The sequence below is a fragment of the Podarcis liolepis genome, assembly GCF_965112155.1.
Source record: "Podarcis liolepis genome assembly, chromosome: 12".
Taxonomy (NCBI): Eukaryota; Metazoa; Chordata; class Lepidosauria; order Squamata; family Lacertidae; genus Podarcis; species Podarcis liolepis.
In genome coordinates this window covers 1,740,187-1,755,863 of record NC_139563.1, presented here as the reverse complement: position 1 = coordinate 1,755,863, position 15,677 = coordinate 1,740,187, and the positions used below count along the sequence as shown (strand labels likewise).

The 15,677-nt window shown below is 47.3% G+C and overlaps 1 protein-coding gene across 10 annotated transcripts in view; it reads left to right on the top strand.

The window, feature by feature from the left end:
- Positions 1 to 15,677, top strand: part of LOC310689271 (uncharacterized protein) — an 84,087-nt gene that overhangs the window by 63,482 nt on the left and 4,928 nt on the right. For 2 of the 10 annotated variants that reach the window (XM_083466740.1, XM_083466744.1), the window contains one exon: positions 1,652 to 3,831. The exons of 5 other annotated variants lie outside the window; for them this stretch is intronic. In XM_083466740.1, coding sequence (XP_083322866.1) covers positions 1,652 to 3,609 — 1,958 coding nt within the window. In that variant the 3' untranslated portion in view covers positions 3,610 to 3,831. Of the gene's footprint in view, positions 1 to 1,651; positions 3,832 to 14,257; positions 14,331 to 14,586; positions 15,067 to 15,677 lie in introns of those variants that run through there. 3 more of the 10 variants (XM_083466742.1, XM_083466746.1, XM_083466745.1) reach the window with 3 other exon arrangements.

The window sequence follows — 15,677 nt, the reverse complement described above, 5'->3', positions numbered from 1 at the left end:
ATGCTCCCAGGTATAACAATGCTTGCTGAACACAGTATACGGGCCGCCAGTCTTTGGAAGATATTCCACTGGCTGCCTCTGCGCCGATCTCAATAAAACTCTTTTCTCCGAAGAAGTTGCTTCCCTGGTGCTTTTGTTCTCTCCTCGGTCCTGGGCAAGCGGGCAAATGAATCCCCTGTAAGCTAAGGCTTCATTGTCAACCTACGTATACAAGCTGACGTGGTTGGAAGGAGGGAGAGGGTGCCTGGAGGGTATATATACTGCATGTAACTTGTCATTTCTTTGGACTTGCTGTGGACACACCACGCAAGTGCCTTCTGCTATCCGGAGAGCAGAATAAAGTCTTTCTTTGAACCAACTCGGTGTCATTTTGACTTCCTTCCTCCTGTCACGGAGCAACGCAGACCCAATCGGTGAACTCCAATAAGGCTACATTGGAACCACTGGAGATGTTTAGGAAAAGGGCTTGTGTTGGGAAGGGGCTGCCCCATTTGTGCTTCTTCAGGGGCAGGAGAATATCTAGCACAGGAGAACCCTTGCAGGACCTCTGAGGTTCCCTTTGCTTCTTCCTCTCTCCCAGGACCCTCGACTCCATAGGAAGGATGAAAGAGACGGATCCTGCAAAGCTAGCAAGGATGGAAGGGGGAAGATGGACGGTTGACCTGGTCAGGTTGTCTCCCGCATCGCTCCCCACAACCTCTGAGCGTTCCCTCTCAGGGACCTCCAAGAGATCTGGTGACTTGGATGGATGGAGCTGGAGAGGTATTGGGGCTTGCTCAGCTTGGGGGTGGGGGGAGGCAGGCAGGCAGATGGAGATGGAGAAGGGGAGCACCTTTTCAGGCTCCTCCACCTGCCTGCCTGAACCTCCACTGTTTGGAGGGAGACCAACAGCGTCTGGGATTCTAACATCCCCACGGTGAACCCTGAATGGAGGGATATCAACTCTGTCCTCTGTGAATGTTCTCCATCTAGTCATGCCTTTTTAAACAAGGACCAGGCTTGTCTGAACCTCCAGGCCTTCTTCAATATTGGCTTCAGAGCTTTTAGGGAAGTTGAAATAACTTCTGTGAGGTCTGTTGTTTTGGCTCTGTCTGCATTAGACTGACCTCGGAGATGGAGTGGATTCCAGGATTGAGCCAAACAAAATCTATCCCAGATTAAAGCCAAGCAGTATGTCAGTTAATACCAATCAACAAAGGCAGTGAAAACTATAGTAAGGCCTCACACCTAACTCCAGTTCTTCCTCTGTCACAAGCATTTATTAACTTTGTTCAATAATGGATGTGAACCATATCGCCTTTGCTCTGAGTGGGGTTTGGGTCCAGGACAGCACTGCAAAGTGACTTACACTAACATGGCAGTGCATTGCTGGGGGAGGGGGGGTCAGGTGTTGGATTTGATGCTTCTGTGTCATCTGTGCCCCGTCACGGTATGCTGGCAGTGTGGCCCCACCGGTTTCAAGTCAGGTACCCCGCAGGCATGCAGAAATGCTGGGGGGGGGGGGTCAAAGACACCACACATTGACAATGACATTAAGTTAGACTCCAAGGATGTCTGCTTGAGGCTGAAACAGAGCACTCTCGTCTCGCGGGGGGGGGCGGACTTTGTTCAATAATCTGGAGGCTCTAATTAGCGTCTCTTTTCATTGCAGATGGTGATGAATTGGAAGAGAAGAACAAGGGGGACCAGAACAGAATCCACATAGCAGAGAAGTCATATAAATATTCAGAGTGTGGAGAGAACATCCGTCAGAGCTCCCAGTCCACCTCCCATCAAAGAAAGAGCTTCGTTAGGAGTGATAGCTTCACTTCACATGAAAGAACAAAGAGTAGGGAGAAATTGTATCAGTGCAGAGAATGTGGAAAGAGTTTCACTCGGAAGGGCAGTCTCGCTTCCCATCATAGAATTCATACAGGAGAGAAACCCTATAACTGCATGGAATGTGGAAAGAGCTTTAGTTACAGCCACCATCTCACTTCCCATCAAAGAATTCATACAGGGGAGAAACCCTATCATTGCTTGCAGTGTGGGAAGAGCTTCAATCGGAAGGATCATCTCACTTCCCATCAAAGAATTCATACGGGGGAGAAACCCTATCACTGCTTCGAATGTGGAACGAGCTTCAGAAAAAGTTCCCATCTCAGTTCTCATCAAAGAATTCATACAGGGGAGAAACCCTACCAGTGCTTCGAATGTGGAAAGAGCTTCAAGGAGGGGGCAACGCTCTCTTCCCATCAAAGAATTCATACTGGAGACAAACCTTATAAGTGCACAGAATGTGCAAAAAGCTTCAGCCAGAAGGGTAGTCTCACTTCACATCAAAGGATTCATACAGGGGAGAAAACATATCAGTGTTTGGAATGTGGAAAGAGCTTCCAGAAGGAGATTCAGCTCACAAGGCATCAAATAATTCATAGAGGGGAGAAACCTTTTCAATGCCATGAGTGTGGAAAGAGCTTTCGTATCCGGCTGAGTCTCACATTCCATCAAAGAATTCATACAGGGGAGAAACCCTATCAGTGCTTAGAATGTGGAAAGAGCTTTAGTCAAAGTACACATCTTACTTCCCATCAAAGAATTCATACAGGAGAGAAACCCTATCAGTGCTTCGAATGTGGAAAGAACTTCAGTCTCAGCCATAGTCTCACTTCCCATCAAAGAATTCATACAGGGGAGAAACCCTATCAGTGCCTGGAATGTGGAAAGAGCTTCAGGGATAGGTCAAAGCTCTCTTCCCATCAAAGAATTCATACAGGGGAGAAACCTTTTCAATGCCATGAGTGTGAAAAGAGCTTTCGTCACAGTTCCGGTCTCACTTCCCATCAAAGAATTCATACTGGGAAGAAACCCTATCAGTGCTTGGAATGTGGGATGAGGTTCAATCGGAAGGATAGTCTTACTTCCCATCAAAGAATTCATACAGGGGAGAAACCCTATCAGTGCTTCGAATGTGGAAAGAGGTTCAGTCAGAGCTCCAATCTCACTTCCCATCAAAGAATTCATACAGGGCAGAAACCATATCAGTGCTTGGAATGTGGAAAGAGCTTTCGTCAGAGAGGTGATCTCACTTCCCATCAAAGAATTCATACAGGGGAGAAACCCTTTCAATGCCTGGAATGTGGGAAAAGCTTCAGTCTCCGTCACAATCTCACTTCACATCAAAGAGTTCATACAGGGGAGAAACCATATCCATGCCTGGAATGTGGAAAGAGCTTCACAAACAGTGCCAATTTCACAGTCCATCAAAGAATTCATACAGGGGAGAAACCATATCAATGCCTGGAATGTGGGAAGAGCTTCAGTCACAGGAAGACTCTCACTTTGCACCAAATAATTCATGCAGGGGAGAAACCATATCAGTGCTTGGAATGTGGAAAGAGCTTCAGTCAAAGTGGAACGCTCTCTCAGCATCAAAAAATTCATACAGGGGAGAAACCCTATCAGTGCTTGGACTGTGGAAAGAGCTTCAATCGGAAGGATGGTCTCACTTCCCATCAAAGAATTCATGCAGAGGGAAGACCAAAAAATTACAGTAATAAAGCAAAAATTATTAAACAACCTGTACAAAACACAGTTGAATGGGAAAGAGAAAGGGACGGGGGAGAATAACTAAAAATACCCTTTATCACATTTGTATCATATAACAATAGAATGGGAAACATGAAAGATCTGTTCAAGAAAATTGGAGATATGAAAGGAACATTTCGTGCAAAAATTACCATAATAAAGGACAAAAGTGGTCCGGAGTTACAGTGAGGGAAGGGGGTGAGTATTTGACCCTCTGCTAAATTTGCCTGTTTGCCCTCTGATGAAGAAATAAGCCATCCTTAATTTAAATGGTATGTTTATTGTTTTCTGTGAGAGACAGAATAACAACAAGAAAAACCCCAGAAACCCAGAGGACAAAAGTCAGAGATTGATGTGCTGTGCATTATAATGAGTGAAATAAGTATTTGATCCCTTTGCAAAAGATGACTTAGTGCATGGTGGCAAAACCCTTGTTGGCAATTATAGAGGTCAGTCGTTTCTTGTCGGTGGCCACCAGGTTTGCACACGTCTCAGGAAGTATTTTGTCTCACTCCTCTTTGCAGATCCTCTCCAACTCAGTAAGATTTCAAGGCTGATGTGTAGCTACTCGAACCTTCAGCTCCCTTCACTGATTTTTGATGGGATTAAGGTCTGGAGACTGGCTAGGCCACTCCAGGACCTTCATGTGCTTCTTCTTGAGCCATTTCTTTGTTGTCTTGGCCGTGTGTTTTGGGTCATTTTCATGCTGGAATACCTATCCTCGACCCATTTTCAATGCCCTGGTAAGATTGATTGCTTCTGTCAACAGGTGTCTTTTGCACAGGTACTGTAACAACCTGGGATAACAGGTAAGACTTCTCCCTTACACCAGGTGCTTCTAATCTCAGTTTATTACATACAGTGAAGATACCAGGTAGATTTGACATCTGGCTGGTTGATAGGGGATCAAGTACTTATTTCACTCATTATAATGCACATCAATCTCTGACTTTTGTCTTCTGGGTTTCTGGGGATTTTCCTGTTGTTATTCTGTCTCTTACAGCTACAATAAACCTATCGTTAAAATTATGGACTGGTCATTTCTTCGTCAGAGGGCAGCGATGGATAATTTTGGGAATATATGCTCCAAATGGGAGGACATCTGAACTTTATAAAGGGGATATAAACTTTATAGGGAATATAATGTTAATGGGAGATCTAAATGGGGCCGTTTCATTAGGTTAGGCAGGATAATATAGAAATTGGACACAAGAGGGGGAAATTTGTTGTACATGACAACAAATTAGTGGACTTATGGAGACAAACATCCATTAGACAGGGAACTTCTGGAGACAAACATCCATTAGACGGGGAATACACATTTTATTATAATGCTTAAAACTCAACAAGTAGAAGAGATGCGGTGTGGGCAACAAAAGAATTGGCTCTTTTGTTGGAAAGTGGAAATACAGGGACCTCTGGGTCAGTGCCATCGGCAATGGCGGAATTCCTCTGACCCGAGGAATTTGCCCCGTGGAAAATAGGGTCTGACTGCTATGGCGAAGGCAGAGACCCGGGAAAAATCACAGGCAGGAGAAGCCTGTGAACGTGGGACTCGGCGGGCACCTTCTGCGCCTCCCCTACTCGCAGGGAAACCCGATTTTGGGGTTCCGGAGCGACGTGGGGTGAGTAGCGCGGTGCTTCTAGTCGTCTGCTTCTTTAACGGAGTGAAGCTGCATAGCTGTTGCCGGAGAGTGCTGACTTTTTCCTGTGGACAATTTGAACCTAATGTAATTACCCGTGAGTAGAGCTGGAATGGGAGAATTAGACTTTTAAACATACAATTTGGCATCGAAGCAGGGAGGATCAAAACAGGAAGTCTGCCTTCCCCTTTTTGTAAATAGACTGAGGCAAAAAGGCTGTAAGCTGAAGCCTTGGAAAGCCTTTCGCAAAAGACTAAAATTTCAACGGTAAAGAACATTTCCCCCCCTCGAGGGCAGGAGAAGAGGGGGGAAGTTGTGGACTGAGCAGACCTGCAGGAGAGAGTGAAGAGAGTTAGAATTCTGCCACTCTGACCTGGAATCGGACTGCCTGCTGGATTGAAGTTTTTTGGAATGTTCAGTGACAGCTAGCTAAGCAAGATAAATACTTTATTTCTATATTGCTTCTACAGTTTTGGGGTCTTTTTTTAAAAAAGAACAAATAGTAGCAGAAAACTGAAACTAATTTTGGATCCTTGAATTGTGTTTAAAAGGGCGGAAATGACTGGCAGAATCCGAGACCAGGGAGAAGAGTCGGTGGAAGAATATTGGAAAAAGTTTAAAGACTATTTACAGAAATATTGTAAAATTAATGAATGTTAGAAAAATGTTGGAATGAAGTTATATGGCTTCAGTAGAAATGTTATAAGGAATTAAGTATAGATTAATAGAGAATTAAAGGGGAAAATAAGGTTAAAATGTGTTATGATAATTATGGGATGGAAAGCAGAGGAAGATGGAAAGGAATTGCTGAAACAACTAAATAGAAGTGGAATACAAAAAGGGAGGTGTGAAGAGGTCATGGAAATAAGTGAATGAAAGATTGAAATTATTTCATGTGTTTTAAATTGTTTCTGTCTTGTTTTCTTAGTTTAAATTGTTTTTGTTTTGTTTTCTTAGTTTAAATTGTTTTTGTTAGTTTAGTGTTAGGTATTGTTTTTGTATTGTACTGTTTATTTTCTTTTTCTATGTATTGTTACGGAAAACCTGGGTGCGTGTTTACCCTGCCACCCAGCCAATCGGACCAAGTCCGTGGATTCTAGCGGAAGAAAAGGAAGCTCAGCCGGACGCAGGAGCAAAATGTGGAGATCCAAGTTTATTGCGCAACAGGTTCAAAGTGGAATTGAACCCCGAGCATGGGGTGACATAGACTTTTAAAAGTTCCCCCCATCACCCAGAATACAGTGCAGGAAACGTCATGAATACATTATGGGAAGGTCATGTTTCGTGGGTTACATCATGAATACATTTCACACGTCATGAATAGATTATGGAAGGGGTGGGACCACATTCATTAACATTTCAGATGAGGGAGGGGGAATATGCGGAGGGAGAAATATGCACAGATAAACATTCATCAAGTACCGGTGGTGGCAAGACAATGGGTCAGAGATATGCATCGTCTGCCACCCAATATTGCCTAGAGGAAGGGTTTGGCGAAACGATCTGACAGGATTAGGAAGTTCCTGCGTACGTGACCCGCCGCTTTGGGGATTATGGAAGTAGGGACAGCATCATGGAGTCCAGGGGGAGCTGAGTTGAATGACACCAAGAGTGAGGAAATCGGAGCTACGGTTGATTTTATATCAATTTATAAAGATTTCAAAGGTTTCCGGGCTATTCCGTACTGCAGGGTAAAAGGTAGAACAGAATGGATACATTTTGACAGGCGGAAGAGGAATGGATACATTGTAACTGGATTTTGACAGGTTTACGAGGTCTCTGGTTTCGGATCCATTGTTCTCGCAGCAGGGGGGCCGTCCGCCGCTTGTTAGGAGTGAAATGAGGCGTGCAAGAGCTGCTTGAGCTAGCTCTTGCAGGATGAATGCATGACTGTGATTGGCTAAAGCGCGGCCATAGGAATAAGCGGAGAAGAGAAACACTCGGTCTACTCGTTCTAAGTATGGGGCGCAGATAGGCATAGGAAAGATAGGGAGTATATTTATATAGTCGAGCTTATTTCGCTCGGGAAAGAATCGGGAAAAGTGTGGTGCTTGTGTAACAATGAAGGGGCTCCGAGGGTGGGTGTGCGGTGGCACCCTCGAGGTCATCGCCTCGGTCAGTCAAGGAGAGGGGGAAACAGGCACCCCCCCCTCGGTCCGTATTAGTATGTTCAATTTGTTGGAAAGTAATAATTTTTTTTTTAAAAGGAAAGTGGAAATACAACTGAGAACAATCTAAGACCACTATTCAATATTAGTTATATGTCAAAGGGAACAATTAACACATAGAAGATGGAGACTAAATGAAGCTTCCGGGAGGGGGCCAAGCTCACTAGCCATCAAAGAATTCATACAGGGGAGAAATCTTTTCAATGCCATGAGCGTGGAAAGAGCTTTTGTCACAGTTCATCTCAATTCCCATCAAAGAACTCATACAGGTCAGAAACCGTATCAGTGCTTTGAATGTATTTTCCAGTTTCTACCCTCAAGACTTTTGCCATGACATTTTACCCCTCTGCCAGAAGAGCATCTTTAGCTCCCTAGTTTCTGTGGCAACACTTTTTGGGATGTGGTTCTTTGCAGGCACAATTGTATTCAATAAAAGGCCTATCTTTCCACTTGGAGACTTCCTCCTTTTCTTTTGGTTTTCTGCGGGTAACCTCCAGTCTAGGATTCTCTTTTTGAATTTCTCCTACATACACATGACTGAATGGAAAAAATAAATAAATATGAAAATGATTTATAATGAGACTGAAACACTAAATTTTTTGGTAGGAACAACTCTTTAAAACATTCAAAAAATGAATCAGCGACAAATTTTAAAACATATTTTTTTCATACTGTGAAGTTCATTTTACAGGTGGTTTGGGGGGGGCATTATTCCAAAGCAGAACCCATCTTTTTCACAGGATCTTTATGAAATTTGGGGATGTCTGCATGTGATCCCATCTCTACAGCTCACATATAAACACCACAGAGAAGGTGGCCGGAGCCTGAAAGGCGAAAGCATCGGCCTCAAATGCAGGCCTCAGGGATGCTTCCCCTCCATGGAGACCTGGGACCCCTTCTCCTTCGGAAGGGACCTCCGAGAAGGAAGCCAGGGCAGATCAGTCCCTGGACCTTGGAGGCAATTCCTAGACTATTCTGGAAAGATGTGTGATGGAAATGACCGGGGGGGGCACATCATTAAAATTGTTAAATGTTACAAATATTCTGCCTGAATTTATCCTTTCAACTTGGCAGCTCAGGGAAGATACTTAGCTTTAAAAATATACCTCCTTTGCCAGTTTCCTCCATTCCATTGCCCTTGGAAAAAGGACTCTTTCCCCTGCCACCTCTCCAAGCGTGAAGACATGTATACACACCTCCTAACCCAGGAAATGCCCAGAGGTGACAATTGCTGGGCTCATTGTTCTCCAAGGGAAGCCAGATCTCATCACCGGACTTGCCTCAGGCTCCAGACATGCAAAGGAAGTTCTGTTGTACTTTTGGGTGGTGGGTACTTAAGACATGTTTGCCTATGCTAATCTTATACTTGGGTGTTGTCCTGACTCATTTGCCTATGCTAATCTTGTGTAACCCTCCCCTTTCTGAAATTTAGCGATGTAGCAATGATGTATTGATGGTCGGCCAATTGGTGCCAAAGAATGGCAGATGAAGTTGATGGACTATATGGAATTGGCGGAAATGACTGGCAGAATCCGAGACCAGGGAGAAGAGTCGGTGGAAGAAGATTGGAAAAAGTTTAAAGACTATTTACAGAAATATTGTAAAATTAATGAATGTTTGAAAAATGTTGGAATGAAGTAGTATGGCTTTAGTAGAAATATTATAAGGAATTAAGTATAGATAGGTTAATAGAGTATTAAAGGGGGGAAAATAAGGTTAGAATGAGTTAAGATAATTATAGGATTGAAAACAGAGGAGGATGGAAAGGAATTGCTGAAATAACTAACAGAAGTGGAATACAAAAAGGGAGGTGTGAGGAGGTCGTGGAAATAAGTGAATGAAAGATGGGATAATGAAATTGGTTGATTTATTTTATTGTCTTAACCTTGTTTTGTTAATTTGATGTCTTGTATTGTTGTTTTTTCTTTTAGTGTTTTTGGAAAAATAATAAATATATATATATTTAAAAAAAAGATGTATTGATGATTCTGTGCAATGTATTGATGATCCCCCCTCCCGCCGCAAAAGGCAATCAGGCCGTGTTTGCAGCCTAGCCAGGCGCGCGATGTCCTCCCGGGTCAGCAGGGGCCCCGGGCCGGCGTTTAGCGATGCCTCCCCCACCGCCGCAAAAGGCGAGCAGGCCGCACTAGAAGCCCCGCTGGGGCTCAGGCCAGCAGCCAGTGGCAGAGCAGTCAAGCTCCCTCCCACGCCGCGGAAAAAAAGCCGAAAAGGCCGCAACGTCCCCAACCGAGGACGCCAAAAATGCGGCCTAGCCTGGCGGAGAGGCCAAATCTCTCCCCCGCCCCCCATCCAGGCAAAGCAAAGAAGGCCGGCTACTTACCTCAATCCAGCCGCCTGGACACGCTCCTGATCTTGGAAGGAAGAACAGGAAAAGAGGCTTGAGCAACGGAGTCATCCTCTTTTCTTTTGGCCTTAGGACCACCCCCGGCCGGCCGTCCATTGTCCTCCCTGGCCAAGGGCAGGTCAAAGGCCGGATCAAGCAGGTAGGTGGCACCCGCCCAGGTGAGCCCCACTCGGTGCTGCAAACCCCGCCCACCTGTGGGGAAGGGAGGGTGGATATTCTGGGATGTGGTGGGAAAGTTTTAAAAGTTAATGTCTCCCCCTGCTCAGAGTTCATACTGCTATTTGAACCTGTTGCGCAACAATAAAGGCTCTAAGTCTACTGACTGCTCTTTTGCTCCAAATTACTTGGCTGGGATTTCCTTCTTTTACTGACCACATGGACCAGTGGGGGACTTGTACCCCAACGAGCTGGGCTGCTGAGTAGTCTCTCAACCCAGAGTTTTCTTTCACAGAGGCCATATAAAGTTCCTTTCCCCATTTGTCAGGAGCCTGATCTCCATTTGGGGTTCCTCCTTCCGCACCCCAAGGTTCCTCCAAGGCCTTGGGAAAGGAAACTGATGCAGGCTCTGGTTGCTGCCCAGGGCCCTGCAGGGGATTCAGGCTGGGGGGGGCTGTCTCTTCCTCTGGCCATTGCAGCCCCCAGGAAGCCTTGTAAGAAAGCCAGGAGACCCTCAGCAGACAACAGCCAAGCTTGTTTCTTCTCCAAAATGGCTTCCTCTTCTGAAGCCGCTTGCCTGGCCGCTTCCAATGGAGAGGCCTCCTCTGTTGGGCAAACATGGCGAGGAAAGAGGCCGCCCTGCGGAGGCAAAGCCATCATGGCAGGAAGGCTGCTGTGGATACCCCGTGAGTGCTGGCACCCAAAGGTGCCACCCTCCTTCAGCCAGGAGGAGAAACCCCAAGACCGTGGGACCCATGTGGCCCACAGGGGAGCCATGGCATCTCTGGGAGCGGCTGGGGCCTCCAAAAGATACAACATGGTGTTCCTGCCTATTTCAGAAAAGGGCGGGAAATGCCATATCCTGGCCCTGCCGCCTCTGTGGGCTCCTCCTGGGCCTGCCAGGCCATGGGGTGGGGGGAACCCAGCTGACCCCCAAAACAATGGGTGAAAGAAGAACAGGAAGAGAATGAAGGAGAAATGAAGGGGAGCAGGCAAGAGGGAAACTCAGGAGGAAAACTCCCTCAGGAAAGTGGGCGAAGAAAGCAGATTGGCCAGCTGTCGAATGCAGAGGCTTCTGATTGGTCCAGGCCCGCTCTGGGGTGGGAAATGGGGTCAGGTGGTTCTGGGAGCCCAGTATAAACTGGTTTTCTGGCTGGAAACACAGGGAAAGGATGGCAGGTGTCCCTCTTGCTTTGAACTGGCGTTGGGAGAGTCCCATGGTGAGGGGCTGCCCCCCTTATCAACATGCACCCCCACCTTCCTGCGCTTCCATGCCTGCCTGTGGGGCTTTTATGGGGGGGGTGTTAGACCAAAACTGTCCAGGGACTCTTTCCCAGAGGGATTCAGATGTCTCTGTGAAAGGAGTCACAGCACTGCACAGGCAAAGACCCCCCCCCCAGCTCATGCTGGAAAGAGGGAGTGCGCATTCCAGTTCACATCACAGATAATTTTTAACCTAAGACCGTCCGAATATCCCTCCTCCAATTCCTATTAGTTAAGAAATTGCACTTTACAGGCTTCCCACAAGGCCTTCTTCATTTTTGCTCCTTAATATGTTCTCCCACCTGTTACCTACATTACCTGGTCATTCAAATGAGCCATTTCTCCCGCAGAGGTGTGTTCTATAATATTCATGAAGCGTTTGCGCATGCGCCCTCATTCTTCAGCTACCACCTGCTCTTTCTCCTTGTTATCTCAAGTCACCTCTCAACTGTAAATTATCTGTCCCTCTTTCAAGGCAAACCACTGACTTCTGACACGTTCTTCCCTTAGTTGTAACACCAGCAGGGAAAGGCGCCTCTGAGGGAGTCTTCCCACTTGTCACGTCCAACATCTGCTTTGTCTCATCTGTAGTGTCTCCAGCAACTCAGGTTGGAAGACATGAAACAACTCAGGTTGTCAAGATCAAGAAGAGAAGAAAAAGAGGAGTTTGGATTTGATATCCCGCCTTTCACTCCCTTTAAGGAGTCTCAAAGCGGCTAACATTCTCCTTTCCCTTCCTCCCCCACAACAAACACTCTGTGAGGTGAGTGGGGCTGAGAGACTTCAGAGAAGTGTGACTGGCCCAAGGTCACCCAGCAGCTGCAGGTGGAGGAGCGGAGACGCGAACCCGGTTCCCCAGATTACGTGACTACCGCTCTTAACCACTACACCACACTGGCTCTCCGAAGCCATTCCCCGAAGGGACCCCCTTCTTTTCGGTGTCGGTTGAAACCTTTTGCAAGCAGAGGTTGAAAGAGAACCTCCGTCTTTGAAGGCAGGCATGGTCGCTTCTTTTCTCCAAGGCCTTCTACCATGAGAGGAACGCAATGGGGTTGTGAGGGGGAGAGAAACGAGAGACCCCCCTGCCGCCCCCTTGTCTGAGAGCCCCCCTTTCTGCTCCCCTCACAAGAGGGTCCCCGTTGTGTCTCTGAGGGGCAAGAGAGGAGGAGCCCCTCCCCCCGCTCCTTCCTCCCCTCAGCGGCTCTGAGGGAAACGACTTTTCCCGCCTTTCGAAATCGGAGCCTCGCCTCAGGTTGAGGCGCCAAGGAGGCCGGTTCCTGGCAGGCCAGGCTGCAGTATCCCTGCAGGGCTGCCTCGCTTCTCGGGGGATTTCTTCTATTTCGCCCTCATTTCTCTTCCTTTCTCTCGCTTTTCAAGCTTCTCTCTCTCTAGAAAGGCTGTATAAACAACCCCTTCGCCACTGCCTGCATCCCTCCCAGCATTTAAAAGTCCGACTTCTTTTCATTTGCTGCGTATAATCCTAACACCAGGACTTTTATTCCTTCCTGGCAATGTCTTTTTTCTTTTTGCAAGTGAATTTTTATTGTTTTCCTTACATATTCTTTTCCAACAAATTGTAATAGCACCATACATTTCCTTTGACTCTGCCGAGTCACGACCCCCCTCCCTCCCCACAACTGGTATATTTATCCTCTTTCCATCACACACATCATTCTCATATTAGTACTATTATACATTGGAGGTATTATGTCAATCCTGCTAGTGTCTTGACCTCTTTACAATTCTTCTTTAAGTATTCAATAAATTTACTCCAGTTATTTTGGTATCTTTGATCTTCCTGGTCCCGGATCCTCCCTGACAGTTTGGCAAGTTCTGCCTATTCTGTCAACTTCGCCTGCCACTCCTGTATAGTTGGTATATCTTGTACTTTCCATCTTTGGGCCAGAAGGGTCCTCGCGGCAGCTGTAGCATATATGAACAAATTTTGATCTTCTATTTTAATTTCTGTTCCTATTAAGCCTAATAGTCACGCTTCTGGTCTTTTGGGGAAAGTATACCTAAATATTTTTTTGAGTTCATTATAAATTGCTTCCCAAATTTTTTTTTACCTTATCGCAGGTCCACCACATATGGAAATAGTCCCCATCTGCCTTTTTACATTTCCAACACTTTCTTTCTTTTTTCCTATACATTTTAGCTAATTTTACTGGCATCAAATGCCATCTATACATCATTTTTAGCAAGTTTTCCTTCAAAGCCATGCATCCTGTGAATCTCAAACCCTTCTTCCATAATCTTTTCCACGCATCCAATTCAATGTTATGCCCAATATCAGTTGCCCATTTTATCATTGATTCCTTTACTTCTTCATCTTTTGTATACCATTCTAGCAATAAGCTATACATTCTTGATAAAGTTTTATCTTTACAGTCTATTAACTCGATTTGGAATTTCGATTTTTTATCTTCGAACCGATTTCTTTTTTTGTCTTCCTTTAATAAATCACTGATGGTATTGCAGCCACCCTGTTAACCTCTTTTCAATTTGGTCGTATGGTTTGAGCTTTATCCCTTGGGCTGTTTTCCTAGTAATATCCTCATATGTTATTCTTTCCCCGTCCATGTTTGCTTTTTTTGTTGTCAGCACCTCAATTGGTGATATCCACCACGGTGTCTTTCTTTCCAGGAGGTTTTTATTCCGATCCCATACTTCATATAAAGATTTCTTAATCACATGGTTTAGAAAACCTTTATGTACCTTTACTTTGTTATACCATAGGTACGAATGCCAACCATATCTATTATCATGGCCCTCTAAATCTAATAGGTCGGTGTTTTCTAAGGTCAGCCAGTCTTTTAACCATACCAAGCACGAAGCTTCATAATATAAAGTCAGGTCTGGTAAATCAAAACCTCCTCTCTCTTTCTTATCTACTAGTATCTTCATTTTTATCCTTGGCCTTTTTCCCTGCCAAACAAACTTTGCTAAGTTTTTTTGCCAATCCTTAAATTGTCATTCCTGGCAATGTCTTTTTTCGATTTATCTGAAGGTATAAATTACTGGCCTCAAGCTTTACTGATTGTGTGAATGCACTTATCCCTGTGCATTTAGAAGAGCACGGCATTAATTTCGTGCGATCCGCACACTGATCCCATCACTTTTGGAAGCACTGCTATGCAGCCCCAACCGATGCATGCTTACTCAGAAGTAAGTCCTACTCTCCGATGCAGGCAGGCATGGTCATTTCTTTTCTCTTCCACATCTGTCCCCCCCCCCTTGAGTCTCCCCCACCCAAAGGATCGCGTGGGCGTTTCATTCCTTGCAAGGGACACTTTCTCCTCTCTTTTTCCTGGGATGAAAAGCGGCTGCAGAAGCAGGAAAATCCGCTTGGCGGGGGGAAGAGATCATTTTCGGGAGGGGGGGGGGGAATCTCCTGGCCGGGAAGCCGCCCCCTCCTTCCCCCCCCCACTCGCTGAGCTGGGGGGTTTTCCCCCGGGGGGTGTCTTGATGGAGCCATCTCTGAGCCCAAGACACCTCCTGCCACTGCGCAGACCTTCGCCTCTTCTCCATCCCAGCCTTTCCTTGGGATCCTGGAGCCTCTCTTTTGGGGGAGGGGCGGAGCCAAGGTAACCCCCCCCCCCCCATGGCCACCCCCGCCCCCCTTGCTGTTGGTCTGCTTCGATGGGGGCTCCTTGGGGCAGAGGCCTTGGCCCAGAGGGAGGGAAGGGGGCAGCCCCTGGAGCGCAGGCGCAGAAGCAGCCAGGGAGAGGGAGAGGCGGGCTCGGTGCCCTCGGCTTGGCAAGGGTTAAGAGGAGCGGAGCTGGATTCCTAGAGAGGACAGGAAGTGAGGGGGGCGCAGGTCCTCCCTCCCTGCCCACTTCCCTTCCTGCCAGCCGAGAGGAGGCTGCTGCTTTCTTCTCTCGCCTGGGCCCAAGCTTCCCGGGTGAGTCTCCTCTCTCTTCCCCCGGGGGGCGCCGTGGGGAGAAGGGGGTCCCGGGGGGCAGGGGGGGAGACCCCCAAGTCAGAGAGCGGAGAGTCAGGGCAGAAGGCCAAGGAGACGCAGCAGCGAAGGAAGGAAGGGAGGGAGGGAGTGGCTGGCAGGCAGGCGTCGCCCCAGGAGTTGGGGGGAGAGGGGCGGGGAGGGGGAGGGGGAGAGGGGCCGAAAGAAGCCGGGGAAGGAAGGTGGGGCGCCCGGGGGGGGAGGGAGGTCATCAAGGGTGCCGTGGGGAGAAGGGGGTCCCAGGGGGCAGGGAGGGGCATGGGGGTCCCTGCTCGGTGGGGGGAGACCCCCAAGTCAGGGCAGGAGGCAAAGGAGGCGCAGAAATGGCAGGCAGGCGTCGCCCCAGGAGTTGGGGGGAGAGGGGCGGGGAGGGGGAGGGGAAGGAAGGTGGGGCGCCCGGGGGGGGGAGGGAGGTCATCAAGGACCTTTGGCTGCTTCCTTCCTGTGCTTCAGGTAGAGTTGCACCTTTGGTTGGGCAAAATACAGGGGGGGGCGGAGTGTAACTGGGGGGCTACAGATTCCTTGACCTGGTGCAGAAACCCCTTCAAAGCAAT